General features: G+C 34.2%; 1 protein-coding gene across 1 annotated transcript; it reads left to right on the top strand.

Annotated features, from left to right (window-relative positions):
* Positions 1 to 129: 129 nt before the first annotated feature.
* Positions 130 to 5,779, top strand: LOC127129613 (importin subunit alpha-1a). Its single transcript, XM_051058767.1, has 11 exons — positions 130 to 257; positions 3,034 to 3,166; positions 3,315 to 3,452; positions 3,710 to 3,806; positions 3,883 to 4,106; positions 4,188 to 4,385; positions 4,460 to 4,620; positions 4,705 to 4,783; positions 4,881 to 5,003; positions 5,089 to 5,213; positions 5,324 to 5,779. Exons 1-11 carry the CDS (start codon positions 130 to 132, stop codon positions 5,586 to 5,588), a joined length of 1,671 nt encoding a protein of 556 aa, XP_050914724.1. The 3' UTR covers positions 5,589 to 5,779.
* Positions 5,780 to 14,031: the final 8,252 nt, after the last annotated feature.

Here is a 14,031-nt window from a genome sequence, read left to right as displayed (position 1 = left end):
TGTAGCACTAAACCTTTCGCGTGTCAAACTTCTCCTTTCCCTTCTGAACATTCTTATGTTTCTTCTCTTCAGAGTTGGAGAGTTCTGACTTCTGAAAACCACCACCATACTTTTTCTTGTTCTATAGCCATGCTTGCTTATGGTTCTTCTTGGCAGAAGAAGCTTTCAAAGCCTGTTATGACTCCCTTTCAGAGTTTCTTTCAGTCAGAGGCAACTCTTGTTCCTCTAAACTACTATGCTGCTCTTCAATTCTCATGGTGCTGGTGTCTTTAGAGTGTTCTATAGCTATAACTATGTAATCAAACTGAGGAGTAAGTGATCTCATCACCTTTTCAATGATTACTTGTTCGGAGAACGCTCCTCCATAAGACTTCATCTCATTCGTGAGCACAATTACTCTAGAGATGTAACCAAGCACCTTCTCATTGTTCTTCATGCTGAGATTCTCATATTGCTTACGTAGGGACTCCAACTTGACCTTCTTCACTGACGTGTCACCACCGTAGCACCACACTAGTGTATCCTACGTCGCCTTCATCGTCGTCGAATCAACAATTTTCTCAAACACATTCGTACCGACACATTGATGGATATATAACAACGCCTTTTGATACTTCTTCCTCGTCTCTGCGCTTTTGTTGCATTTTCTGCAATCGGCGTGTAACCGTCATTGACGAGATTAAGAACATCTTGAGCTCCAAACAACACACGCATCTGAATCGACCACCGATTCCAATTCTTTCCGTCGAATACTGGAAGCTTTGTGTCCAAACTATCATTTTCGTCGTTCATCTTCATTTTTGTGAAATAACTCAGTTCTCACAAACATTCGTGTTTCTCAAATCCTGATAATCAAGACATGTGATCCTCTTCGATTTCGAACTTCAATTCAACACGGATTTCGGAAACGAAATCAATCACACACCTCACTACACTCGTATTTTCCTATGAATTGAACCAGGTTCTAGATACTAATTGTTGAAGTTCAACTATGAACCTCCATTGATGCACAAGAATTAAAGAAAATGAAGAAGAATAGAGAGAAAAAAGAGAGAATGCAATTTGTAACTAAATTTCAAAAACTCTCAAAATGTAAAGTTCTGTTGCAAAATCATCTTATTTTGCCCTTATATACGTTCACCCAAATTCAACTCAAATTCAAATAAAACCTCAAGTAAAATACAAAATAAATTCAAATATAAATACAAATTAAACTAATTTGAGATGAATTATATTTAACATATTGATTATAACTTTAGGAGTATAATTGGTTAATACATTATTTTATACATAGTTGTCATGCGGTACCATTTAGATTGGTTATGCAGGTGAAAAGAAATAATAAAATGTTTGATAAAGTAAAAAAAAAATGTTTGAAGATGGTTGAAAGCAAAGAAAAAAAGAATTTAGATATGATTTGAATACTTGGTGGTTAACTTACGTTGCTTGTCTTGATTTTGGATGGTTTTGTTGTAATGGTCCTTATTATATTTTAAATAAAATTAAGTTGAACGGAGCTTTAAAGAATGAAATATATAATTAATTCACTATGTAATAAAAGGTTAAAGTGCAATGTTAATTAAAGTAATTTTACAATATCATACATAGTAATATTCACTCATATTATGTCATTGTTTTAAAATTAAAAATAAAGATGTGATTTGGTGGAATATAATTTTTTTATTGATAGTGTAAGTTTATATTCTTTTTTCACATGTAATATTAGACTAACAATAGATATTTTTATTGAAGATATTTATTTATAAATTATATTTTTGTATTATATATGATTTTCTAATATTACACATTCATTGTCACTAATACATACATCATGTTACATATTCAATAAAAATGGAGAGAAAAAAGGAGTTTTGGCTTGTTGTGAAACACATTTTCTTTATAGCAAGGGCTCATCGTCTTGTGCCAGCTTCTTCATATTGTTGCATACATCCAAGCATCAACCATGCCCTCTTGGTACATCCACATACCAACTGCATACATACGCAATAAAACAAAATTAAATATTGAATAAGGAGAAGAAGATTGAAATTGAGGGACACGATTTGTTACAGCAACAAAGACTCATCAGCATACATTCTTAATCATCTCAATAACATACATTAACATGATAGTATATGCATCAAAATGAAATTGAGAAGAGAAAAAACTATTCGAAACAAGATGTAAAACATGTGAACACATCTAATTCAATTCATCATTTCATCAAATAGCATCACAACATGTGCATCAAAAACAAATTATAATAAATTAAAATTTGAAAAAAATAATAAGGACAAGTGAAAACGTGTGCTCCCCTGTGGTATCACACATCATACTCATCATTATACCTCCACTCAATTCACTAACGAATTTCTCACCAATTCACACAACTCAATCCACTCTCCACACTCCTCACACTATGAGTGAATATTACATGTGAAAATAATTTATAAATACGATATTTTAGTATAAAAATATATTTATATTTATTCATTTAAATAAATATATCTGACTAACAATAGATATTTTAATATAAACAAATAAGCTACTTCCAAATATAATTTATAAATATGATATTTTAGTATAAAAATATATTTACATTTATGCATTTAAATAAATATATCTGATAGACAAGAGGCTTCCCTCTTTATCCATTACGTTCTAAAAAAAACAGTTTAATTTCAAATTTATAGTTTGATAACAGTAATAAAGTTAATTTATAGATTGTTGAAATAGCTTAAAAATTGTTTGATAAAAAATGTATATTTAGTAAACAAAATTATCATTTTAAATATGTTTATATGATACATCCTGAACAAAATTATTTATATATTAATTATATCCTCACGCTCGGAGAACCAAAGTTATTTTTATCTTACAAGACCATTATCCTTTTAGCTTTGTAGTCATGTAAATCATACTGTTGGTGCATTATCAAAATTTAAAACCATAATTAAAAATTAATATTCAATTATATATATTATAATTTGTACGGACGTAAAATATAAAATAATTATTTTTGAAATGAAACAGTTTAAAGATATTTGAGAGGCTTGCAAAATTAGAAATAGTGTGGAGAAAAGGCGCGCTTAAAACTAAGCTATTTGGTATTGAAGTGGAACAAAATTCATTCGTTCACTCACATTTTGAAACTCAAACTTGGAAAGTAAGTTTCTCTCAAACCAAAAGTTTGTTATACACAACAAGTTTGTTATCTTCTACTTTGTAACAACTCTGTTCTCTTTCATCTCTCTCTCAGAAACAGTTGTTATCTTCTACTTTGTAACAACTCTGTTCTTTTTCATCTCTCTCAGGAACATTTCTTCAAACAGTTGCAAACAATGTCTCCTCCAAGACCTGAATCCGAAGCTGAATTGAAGAAAATTGAGAAGAACGAAAGAAGAAGGAAAAGCTACAAAGCTAAAAGGGAAGCTAGTTCCTATCAGAAGATCGTAAGTATACCTTTGATTTGAAGATATTAATTCAAAATTCTAATGAAGATTAGGGATAAACATTGGACTGTGTAATGTTGAAGATATTAATTCAAAATTCTAATGAAGATTAGGGATAAACATTGGACTGTGTAATGTTGAAGATATTAATTCAAAATTCTAATGAAGATTAGGGATAAACGTTGTTGTATTTTGAATTTGACTTGATAAGAGTTGAAAATTAACCATGAGAAGCTTTTTGTTCTTAATCATGCTAGAAAGATGAAATTCCTGAAATCCCTGGATGGTTGATGTCTAATCAACTTGGTAAACAACTTGAGGCAAGTGATAAATTCACTATGCTTGTAGAAAAAGGTATATTCATAAATTTAATTAAATTATATTCTTATAATATGCCTTATATAATTTTAACATTAAACCATGCTTTCAGGAGAAATCTCTGTCATTGATGAGGTAATTAACCAAGGTGGTGTGCCTGTCTTGGTTGAATTTTTGGCAACTGGCGATACCGCTGAACTGCGACTTATAGCCGCACAGAGTCTCGCTAACATCGCCCGTGGGAACCTAGTGCAAACACAGGTTATAATTGATCAAAATGGCATTCCCCCACTTGTGTATAGGCTTGGGACTGGAAATGATGAAATCAGAGAAATGGTACAATGCATGCTACATAATTATTTTTTTTGTCTAATCATGTAATTGCTTTGTATCTTATAAGATTTCAAACTTTTGCAGGCAATATGTGCGTTAAGCAATATTTCCTATCATTCTACCCACACAAGGGAGGCTGTTATTGACAGTGGTGCATTCTTGGAATTATGGAAGTTGTTGAAGCAACCATTTGAGCCACGATTAACTATACTAACAAAAGCTTCACTCGCCTTAGCAAATTTCTGCCGTGGAGAACCTCCTAATAAAACTGTTTTCAATCAGGTTTGAAAAAGTTTGAATAACTAATGCACTCAGAATATATTATGCTCTTATGCAAATTTTTCTTCTTCTTTCAGATACGGCAAAACATGCCTGTATTAAAGCAACTCCTGTTGATGACAGATAAACAAGTTGCCACAAACGCTTGTACAACATTTTCATTAATTGCTAGCAAAGCAGATATGATCCAAGCTGTGGATGAAGCACAAATTTGTGCAAGAATGATTGAATTAATCAAGTAAATCATTGCAATACTGTCTGTACTCAACTATCAATAAGTTGAAGTTAGTCCTTTTTTAAATATTTTGCCTTGTTTTTACAGAAAACCTATGCCAGAATGTTTTGAGCCAGCTTTGCTAACTTTAGCAGAGATTGCTGCTCAGAATCATGTTTCTGCTCAGGTAAAAAGGATCTAGCATAATTTTTTGTGTCTTTGTTCTTCTTTAATATTCAAAATAAAATTGATTTATTGGTAACAAATTTGGCATGTCTTTTTAGAGAATAATTGGAGAAGATCTCCAATGGCTTCAATCATTTTTTACGGACCAAAATAATATAAAGATAGTTACACAAGCCTTGAGGCTAATATCAAATCTCACTTGGACTGTATTTCAAATCCAGGTATAAACAATAACTTTCTTGCGGTATAGTAGTGAGTATACAAAATATATATCAACTCATATCATTTTGATGATTTGTTGGGTAGGCCGTCATTTCTGCTGGTTTGGTTTTTGCTTTGGTTAATTCTACTCGGGCTGAATCAGACTTTAGAAAGGATGCTGCACAGGCGATTTTGAATATCACCAATAATGGAAGTCCGGAACAAATTCTGTAAGTTTATAGGCTGCAATGACTATTCTAACACGCATCCTGCAACCTGCAGTCAATTTACTAACAAATATTTCCTTAACCTGACCTAGACAACTCTCTTTTTGCATCAGGTCATTGGTGAATGATGGATGCATTCCCCCACTTTGTGCCCTCTTGACCTGTGCAGATCCAATGACGGTGTGTATTTGCTTAAATGGATTGAGAAACATTTTAAGGGCAGATCAAGCACGCAAGGGAATGGTTGAGGAGTGTGGAGGGATGGAGAAGATTGCAGTTTTACAGCACAATGAAAATACTGATGCTAGGGACATAGCTGTAGAGATTTTGGAGGGCTTTTGGCCAGAGAAGATTGATTGGGATCACTATTTGAATTAAGACTTTGATCAAGACTTATATTACATTTCTTTGTAATGCTGGGTTATGGTTTTTGTTTAGAGCACTATGTGCAATAAATTGTAGCCATTGAGTGGTTACAGATTTTGAATGGGTTTTATAGATAAACAGCTTGATCAGCTGAAATAGAGGATGAAAACTAAATTCCTTGAACCTGTCCTCAACCAAGCAGTGTGTAGATATTAAAAGAGATATGTTTGAACATGCTATATTCATATTTTTCATTCTTAGTTTTCATTCATCATGTCAATGGTTTCACTCAAAAGTTGTTTTTATTGGATAAGCTTCACAGTCACATTCAGTTATTTTGGCCATTGAGTTTCATGAGTTAAGATGATTCAGTTATTTTGGCCATTGAGTTTCATGAGTTAAGATGATTAGTTGGACCATATTGGTGAAGTACTAAAGTTCATCAAAAAATATTTTAGAATTGTCCTTTCACATTTTAGGTTGCAATACTAAATTGTTATCCTTAAACTAACTCTCTAAATATGATATTGTTTGTTTATTTTAATATAATTTATTATTATTATTATTATTATTATTATTATTATTATTATTAAAGTTAAATATGTGTGATCCTTCTAAATATCTTAAATTTTATTTTTAATTTTTTAAAATATTTTCTTCAAAGAATGATTCTCATACAAATTTGCATCCACAATTTTGCCCCCTCCTGCAACTTAGAGTCGATTTTTACAACTTAACGAAAGACTTAACTACGGTTTATTATTTAACAACTGAGTTAACAATAGTTTTAACAACGGTTTTAATATTAGAGATCAAAAGTGTGGATAAATGTTTTTAAGAGAACCATTCTTTAAATTAAATATTTTGAAATACTAAAAATGAAATTTATAATATTTAGAAGGAACATATTTAACCTTTATTATTATTATTATTATTATTATTATTATTATTATTAATATTATTATTATTATTATACGAGGAGTTTAGCATTGAGGAACATTTTTCACAATCCTTCGCATTCAAGTTCATTAATAATCGCTCTCATTAGCAAACACCTTCCTCTCTTCCTTCCTGAAAGCATTTATCAGACGATTGGAGTTCTTTGATCAACATTTTTTCCTTTCTCCATTTACTTTGTTTCAAAAATCTCACATAACCAAATATCCTTCTTAACTCAAGCTTTTACCTTCATCATTTCCTATTTTCTAGCCAAGATGAGTGATAGTTATGTTCATATAGTGAGTGATTCTGAGAGTGATGTTTCTTCTACTACAGGATAAGGATATCCCCCAATCCTCCTCTTCCTCGCCTTGCTCGCAATCGCATGCGCCAAAAATTTATATCAATGACTGACGATTATGATTCGAAAAGCGTATTTGGGAAATCCCTTGATGAGGGAGCTTCTTCATTCAACTCTTTCGAAGCCCTTTTATAAGATCATGGTGGAGCAAAAAATTATGAATGTGAGAAAAATACACAAGAAGGGGTGGTTAAATTGTGTATGCCCAAAAACATCTTTTCACTTCTGATTTTGGAACATCAGATTCTTAACCACATTCAGAGTTTGATACCAGAGTGAGTAACAATAGTGAAAAGTTTACTTCCTTTTTCTTAACCCTGTTTCAGAACCTAAGGTGTCAAGCTCAAATCCTGATACAAGTAAGAGGCTGAATTAGTTCAGAGTCTGACTTCATATTTTCTTGCACAGCGGAATATAAATGCAGAAGTAAATAAAGAGACACATAATATATTTTGGTTCCTCTCAAACCGAGAGTATTCTAGTCCCCTTGCAGCACAAGATATTTTCTCTATAATCACTCAGATTACGATTTTCTAAATAAAACTAGAAAGAGACTTATGCTTAAGCCCTTAACCAATAGACTTCCTTTCCTAAACTACCCATTCAGGACTTCCTGCTAAATCCCATGAAAAGAGGCTTATGCTCAAGCCCTCAAGCAAGACACTTCCTTGCCTAAACTATCCATTCAGAACTTCCCGCTCAATCCCACAGAAAGAGACTTCGGCTCTGTCCTCAAGCATGAGACTTCAATGCTCAATCAATCCTTGAAAGAGAATTTTGTTTTGTCCGCAAGCATGAGACTTCAATGCTCAAATTATCCAGAAATAGACTTATTTGCTCAATCTAACAAAAAGACATGTACTCTAAGCACAACGACTAGAGTCTTCAGATTCTCTTAACAAAAAGTCTGGTATGAACTTTGTGTTTATGTGTGTGCTTCTTGGTTAAGCGGATACACAAAGGTTTACACACTTGAGCAAAATATGAATTGTTTGCTCCTGAGTGTAGAAGACTGAAATTCCATTATTCTTCTCTCCTTACACATATTTTCTTTTGTTGTATCTTTCTGATATGTTGAACATATTCACATATTATTTCTTTAAAACATATGTGAATACGTCTCATTCTACTATCACACACTTAACCCTTCTGGTTATATTTTCTTTTTAGTGTGTGTTTATTTTATCTATGTTTTATGTACAAACACATTTTCTCTCTCTCAACCCATTTATGTGAACTAGTACCACATCCTTGTGAACAAAGTCACATATTCTTCAACTCACATTCATTCTCTTTTAGAGATCTACGTGAGAGCTTTTGAGCACTTTAAATGTTTTCAACCTTCTTCTTCAAATAGATACTGAGAATAGATCCTTTTAAGATTGAAACTACCCTTGGTTCAAGTAGTCATTGAAGGTTTTATCTAGTGTATAATAGAGTAAGATAAAAACTCAGTTAGCATAAAGACGTTGAGAGGAGCATAACAAAGTTCAGAGTAGTTGGAGAGATAAGATCCTAACAGCGTTACTTTATGCTGATTAGACATAAAGTAGTGTATCATTGTCACATGATCTTCTTTCGATAACTTCTGTCTGGAGACTTCTTGTCGACATTTGTTAAAGCTTGCTCATAGTCATTGTTCTCTTTATACTTAGCTTCCTGAATCAGAGTATTTTAATAGAATTAGTTAAAGAATAATCAGAAGATAGAACATGTCTTTAGAACCTGGTTGAAATGAGACCTCAGAGTCTTGGATCTCAGGTTCTGAACTTGCCTTCATCAGAGTCTTGACCAGAACTAGTATGGATGAACACTTTCAGAGTTGATGACTTGATATAGACAAGTTCCTTTGAAGCAGTATCTTCAAAATTGTTGATGAAGCTTGTTCAGAAGATGCATAGTTATTCCTTTAAAATAGAGTCTGCTTGCTTCAAATGATTATTGTTTTCAGAGCTTTGTTTATCTTTGTATTTCAAGTAAGCTTAGGCTCAACATCTGAAAGACTTAAGTAGACTCTTTAGAGTCTGAAAGCTTGGTTTTGATCCTTCAGATTCATAACAAATTTGCTTCCCTTTAATGGTTCTTCTGAGTGATTAACTTGATTTATATCAAGGTTAATGTTTTTTGATCCTGCACACTTGAACAACCATTAGTAAACCCTATTATTCTTTAAATACTTCTTTTATCATCAAAACCTTTTAAGGGCATGAACAAATCTTGTTACAACAATCTCCCCCTTCTTGATGATGACAAACAAATGTATTTAAGAATAATGGTTGATGATTTAATTAACATACTCTAACATTAGAGTTTGAGGTTTGTAAGCTCCTCATAAGCTAGACAATCCATTCTTCTATAATTGTACTTGGGCATCTATCTAGTTTATTTTGCTTATTTTACTATTTTATTATGTTTTTAGATTTAAGTTCATGTTTGCCTTTAATCTATTTTCGTTTGCTATTTTGAATTTTAGCGGTTATTTGATATCTGTCCACCGTTCAGATCATAACTTGAGCTACGAGATGTCGTTTTGCAAGTTTTGACATGTGTTGGAAATCTAAGAGAAAGATCTATGACTTTTATGTTGAAACCAAAAGCTGATTCGGAGTGAAGATGTCTCAAATAATTCGTTGAAGTTTCGTACTTTAGGAAATATTTTCTTTTGGGCCATTTGTTGGGCCGAATTTAGGTTTTCTTGCCCAGTTTGAATTATTAATGAAACTCTTATTATGTTTAAAAGAGCAGCCGCGGTACTGTAGCAATTACACATTATTCATAATAACTTTTTGCTTTCGTGCGATCATGAAGAGGAACTAATCTCCTAGAGTCAATCTACTGTAACCGAATTTCCAAGGCTTTAAGGTTTTTATTCTATCAACTTAATTTCGTTCTTTATTCAATTCTATTCTATGAAATTTCATTTGCTTAATCTGTATTTTATGGAATGGTTTTGATTAAATTCGTATGATTGCATTCCTAACTATTAATCGCCATTTTCGTCATTTTGTCGTTAAATTGCGTTTGTAAATCGTGTTTGCTTAATTCACGATTGTATTTATCCGTTTGCTTAATTCGGAATATAGGAATATAAATCTGCCATATATCTATTGCGCTTGTCAATCTAAATTGAATCGAATAGAGATCGAAGCCGCTTAGGAAATTGGTAGGTAAAAACCAATGATTAGCCGGAAACCGAAAATAGTAGATTGACTTATTTTGTAATAGTTTATTTTAATCTTTTTTTTTTGCTTTGTTTTCTAAATCGACCACTAAGACATAAACCCCTTAAATCGATTTCTTTAGGTTAGGAATAGTACAAGAATCCTTGTGATACGATACTCGATTATCGCTTCCGCTAAACTACAGTTTTCTAATTACTTGTTTGACCCGTGCGCGACAGCGGATCAAATTGGCGCCGTTGCCGGGGATTCTTGTTGTTTTTAATCGTTAGTTGAGTCATAGGTGTCGATTATAGTGTTTTGGCCCTCCGATTTGCTGTTTTGGCCAATTCGCGTTCCTTCGTCCGACCTGGTCCGTCCTGGTCCGAAAACCCGATTTTTTGAAAAATTGTGTCCGATTCAAATTCTGTTTTGTCTTCTAGGAGTAGAAAAATCGTGCAATCACCCTCAAATTCCCAAATTCATCTTTTTATCTACTAGGAGCAGAAAAATCATGCGATTCAAACTCTGTTTTGGAAAGAGTTACGAGTAACCACCCTCAAATTCCCAAATTCATCTTTTTTCTATTTTTTATGAATTTTTTACTGTTTTCATAGTCTCGAAAAAATTCCAAAAAAATTCCAAAATTCTTATTTCGTCTAATTAGATTCAATTTTGTGTTTTTGTATTTTTCTGAATTTATTTTGATCATATTTTTTTCCTGCCTAATAGGGACATTGTTGACATTTTCGCATTTGTTGCTGCATTAGTTCAGGCTACTAGGTCTAGTTGTTCTGATCTTTTTGATTTTGATCCTGAGATAGAGAGAGCCTTGCACGCACGCCATAGAGCAAATCAAGCTAGCACTAGTTCACCACCCGTTAGCGATTCTGATTCTGATTATTTGCATAACTTATTTGATTCTGATTCTGAACTTGATTTTAATAACATGGCTGAACATAGAACACTAAGGCAGCTTGCTGCTCCTGATATGAATTAATGGTTTATGTATTGAATATGTTGATGTTATTGTTCCTTTTGGGTTGAAATCTGGTTTAATACACTTGTTGCCAAGGTTTAGTGGTCTTGCAGGTGAGGATCCGCATAAGCATCTTAAGGAATTTCAGGTTGTTTGCTCTACACCATTGAGACCTAAAGGAATCACCGAAGATCACATCAAGTTGAGAGCCTTCCCGTTTTCACTACAGAGTGCTGCTAAGGATTGGTTATATTATCTTGAGCCGAATTCTGTCACGACTTGCACGCATATGGTGGCCCTTGTGTCAATTCAGCAAGGTCGATCTCAGTATCGTCGAAGTCTGGAACTTCATGACATGAATCTTCATCATCTTTCCTGAAATCGACATAGGCTACCCTTTTACCTTTATTCGTCCTAGCCTTTTCTTCTTTTAAACGCTCTACCTGCCGAACTCTGTCAGCCAACTGGGCCATATCCCTCAGGTATTGAGTGTCCAATTTCTTTCTAATCGAATAGTCAAGGCCCCCAGTGGCCATTTCGACCAGTTCATGCTCTGGTACTTGCGTAAAACACCTGGCTTTGAGTAGTCGAAATCTGTTCAGATAGTCATCAATTGGCTCAGTGAATTTTTGTCTGAAACTATCCAAGTCTTTCAAACTTATCTTCATTTTCCCCATGTAGAATTGTTCATGGAACATTCTTTCCAGTTGGTTCCATGAGTGGATCGAATTTTGGTGCAAAGTTGTGAACCATGTGAAAGCATTCTTTGTAAGAGAACTTGGAAAATTTTCATCCGAAGGCTCTCGTTATTTGACATATCTCCAGCTTCGATTAAATATCTCGCCACGTGTTCAACAGTGGACTCAGTAGTATCCCTAGCAAACTTTGTGAATTTGAGGATTTTGGTCCTCAGGGGTGCATCTGTTTATAGGACATATTTTGCTAAAGGCGACGTATAATTTGGTCTTCTAAGGCCAAAATTTACCCCATTTCGAACCATAATTATTTCGACTATAGTTGCTAGGTTATTATCTGTTGCCACATCATCATGTCGAACTTGCCGTATGATATCATCAGCATTTTGATTCCTGTTTACCATTAACACCCTTGGTTCCCTGGGTACATGTGGTTCAATCCTAGGGGTTACTATTACTCCCCCTTGATTTTGTGGGATATGGTTAATGGTGAGGTCTTCCTTAAACGTGGGCTCTTGATTCTCTCTTACCCAATCCCTAGGCAGGGGACGCTGGTGGTGAGGTATACCAAGAAACTCAGACATTCGAGCCACTTGTGTTGTCATCTGTTGATTTAACTGAGTCGTATTCTGAATCAGAGGATTCAACACAGTGGTCAAAGTTTGAGTTAACATTTGGACACTTTCATGATTGCTTTCGTCCATTTATTGCCTCCATGCCGCCGTAAAATTGTTGGTAAGAGTGGGTAGTTACGCTGGGTGTCTTAGACCTAACGCTTGATTGGTTCGACCCGTGTTTATCCCAGACCCTTGCACTGGTGAATTTATGTTAGCCCCCGGTTCCGAAAAAGTAGAACCCATATTCTGTAGATTAGCCATCACTGAAGTTGGCATTCCATACGGCTGTTCTCGACCGCTAAATGGTATTGAGAAACCAGGGGGCACCAACGACCTATTTGGGATCCCTAATTGGTGAAGGAGTGTGAAGAGGTCCCCTAGGTCCAATGTAAGTTAGAATTGGTTCAGAATGGTAGATAGAATGCGTAGGTATCGAACTCACCGTAGACGGAACTACTTCATACACATGTCGTGTTTGCCCCTATCGAAGAAGAAGGGGGCACTATGTTGCTAGTTGATGGATTTTGAGAATTTTGAGTTTCTGGTAGATTCATATTCACCATCCTTGTCTGGGATTCTCTCCTTGTTCGTCGTTCATCGTTTATGGCTATTTTACCACTTCTTAAAAGCATACAACGACTCTTTTCCCAAGCAAAACTTAGCAATAAAAAGTGTTACACAATACATGACGTTAGCACTGGTCCCACTGGGCATGCCAATTTGTTTACCTTGAAAATTGGTAAACAACCGCTGATCTTCCAAATTTCTAAATTTGGTTGCTCGCATGATCGATCAGATTGATCCTAGGACATGTGCTAAGTGTTTCGTAAACATGGTAATAATAAATGATCAAAAATTAAACGTCAGATCAGAGTTTTAAAGAAAACTAAGGACAAAAGAGTAACTTAAACGAAAAGAAAGGTCTTAAATCAGCGTTTAGAACTAGTAAAGAAAAATGAAGTAAACGACAAGAATTGTAAAGGATTGAAAATAGTAAAGTAAAGTTTGCAAGTACTGGAATCTTAAGATTGTAAGATGAAAGTTGAAGGTAAGGAAAGGAACGAAAGGATCTTAAATTTGCAAATGACAAAGTAAAAATAAAGTGTTTGAAAGGAAGAAGCAAGGAAGAATGTTTCTGGAAAGAAAGTAAAGACAAATTTATATTGCTTTGAAATAACTAAACAATGGTGTAGACAACGTACATTCTGCGATTTACAGTTCTTCTTCACACGGATACTTAGTAAATTTGCAGATTTTGTACACAATTTGACACACACTTTTCTAACACTAATACCCTATATTTATACTGGATCGAAATAACCACTTTGATGGTCCTTCAATAACGTTGATACACGTGGCACCCTGCATGTGCACATTCGCTCACCTTGCTCCACGTGTGCTCTTGCGGTTTCTGACGAATGTGAACTTCCCTCCTTTATTTAAATTTTGAATCTTTGATCGAAAATCATTTTTTAACTGCTTCTTAAAGAACTGCTCCGAAATTTCAGCTATGAGTTTGATCCTTATCCAACCAGCTAAGTCGATTCACCTCCAGTTGGTCGAATTATTTCTTGGTCGAAACCAATTGTGCATATTTTCCAATCTTGGTAATTTGGGGTGGGCGTCAAAAATATGAACTAACACGTGCATAAGAGGCCGACAGTGGAAAAGCGGAATGAGGAGGGTCCTCTGACAACGCTTGAAGA

Source organism: Lathyrus oleraceus, chromosome 3, assembly GCF_024323335.1.
Source record: "Lathyrus oleraceus cultivar Zhongwan6 chromosome 3, CAAS_Psat_ZW6_1.0, whole genome shotgun sequence".
Lineage (NCBI taxonomy): Eukaryota > Viridiplantae > Streptophyta > Magnoliopsida > Fabales > Fabaceae > Lathyrus > Lathyrus oleraceus.
The sequence above is the reverse complement of the archived record's forward strand: the minus strand, read 5'-3'. Positions and strand labels throughout refer to the sequence as shown.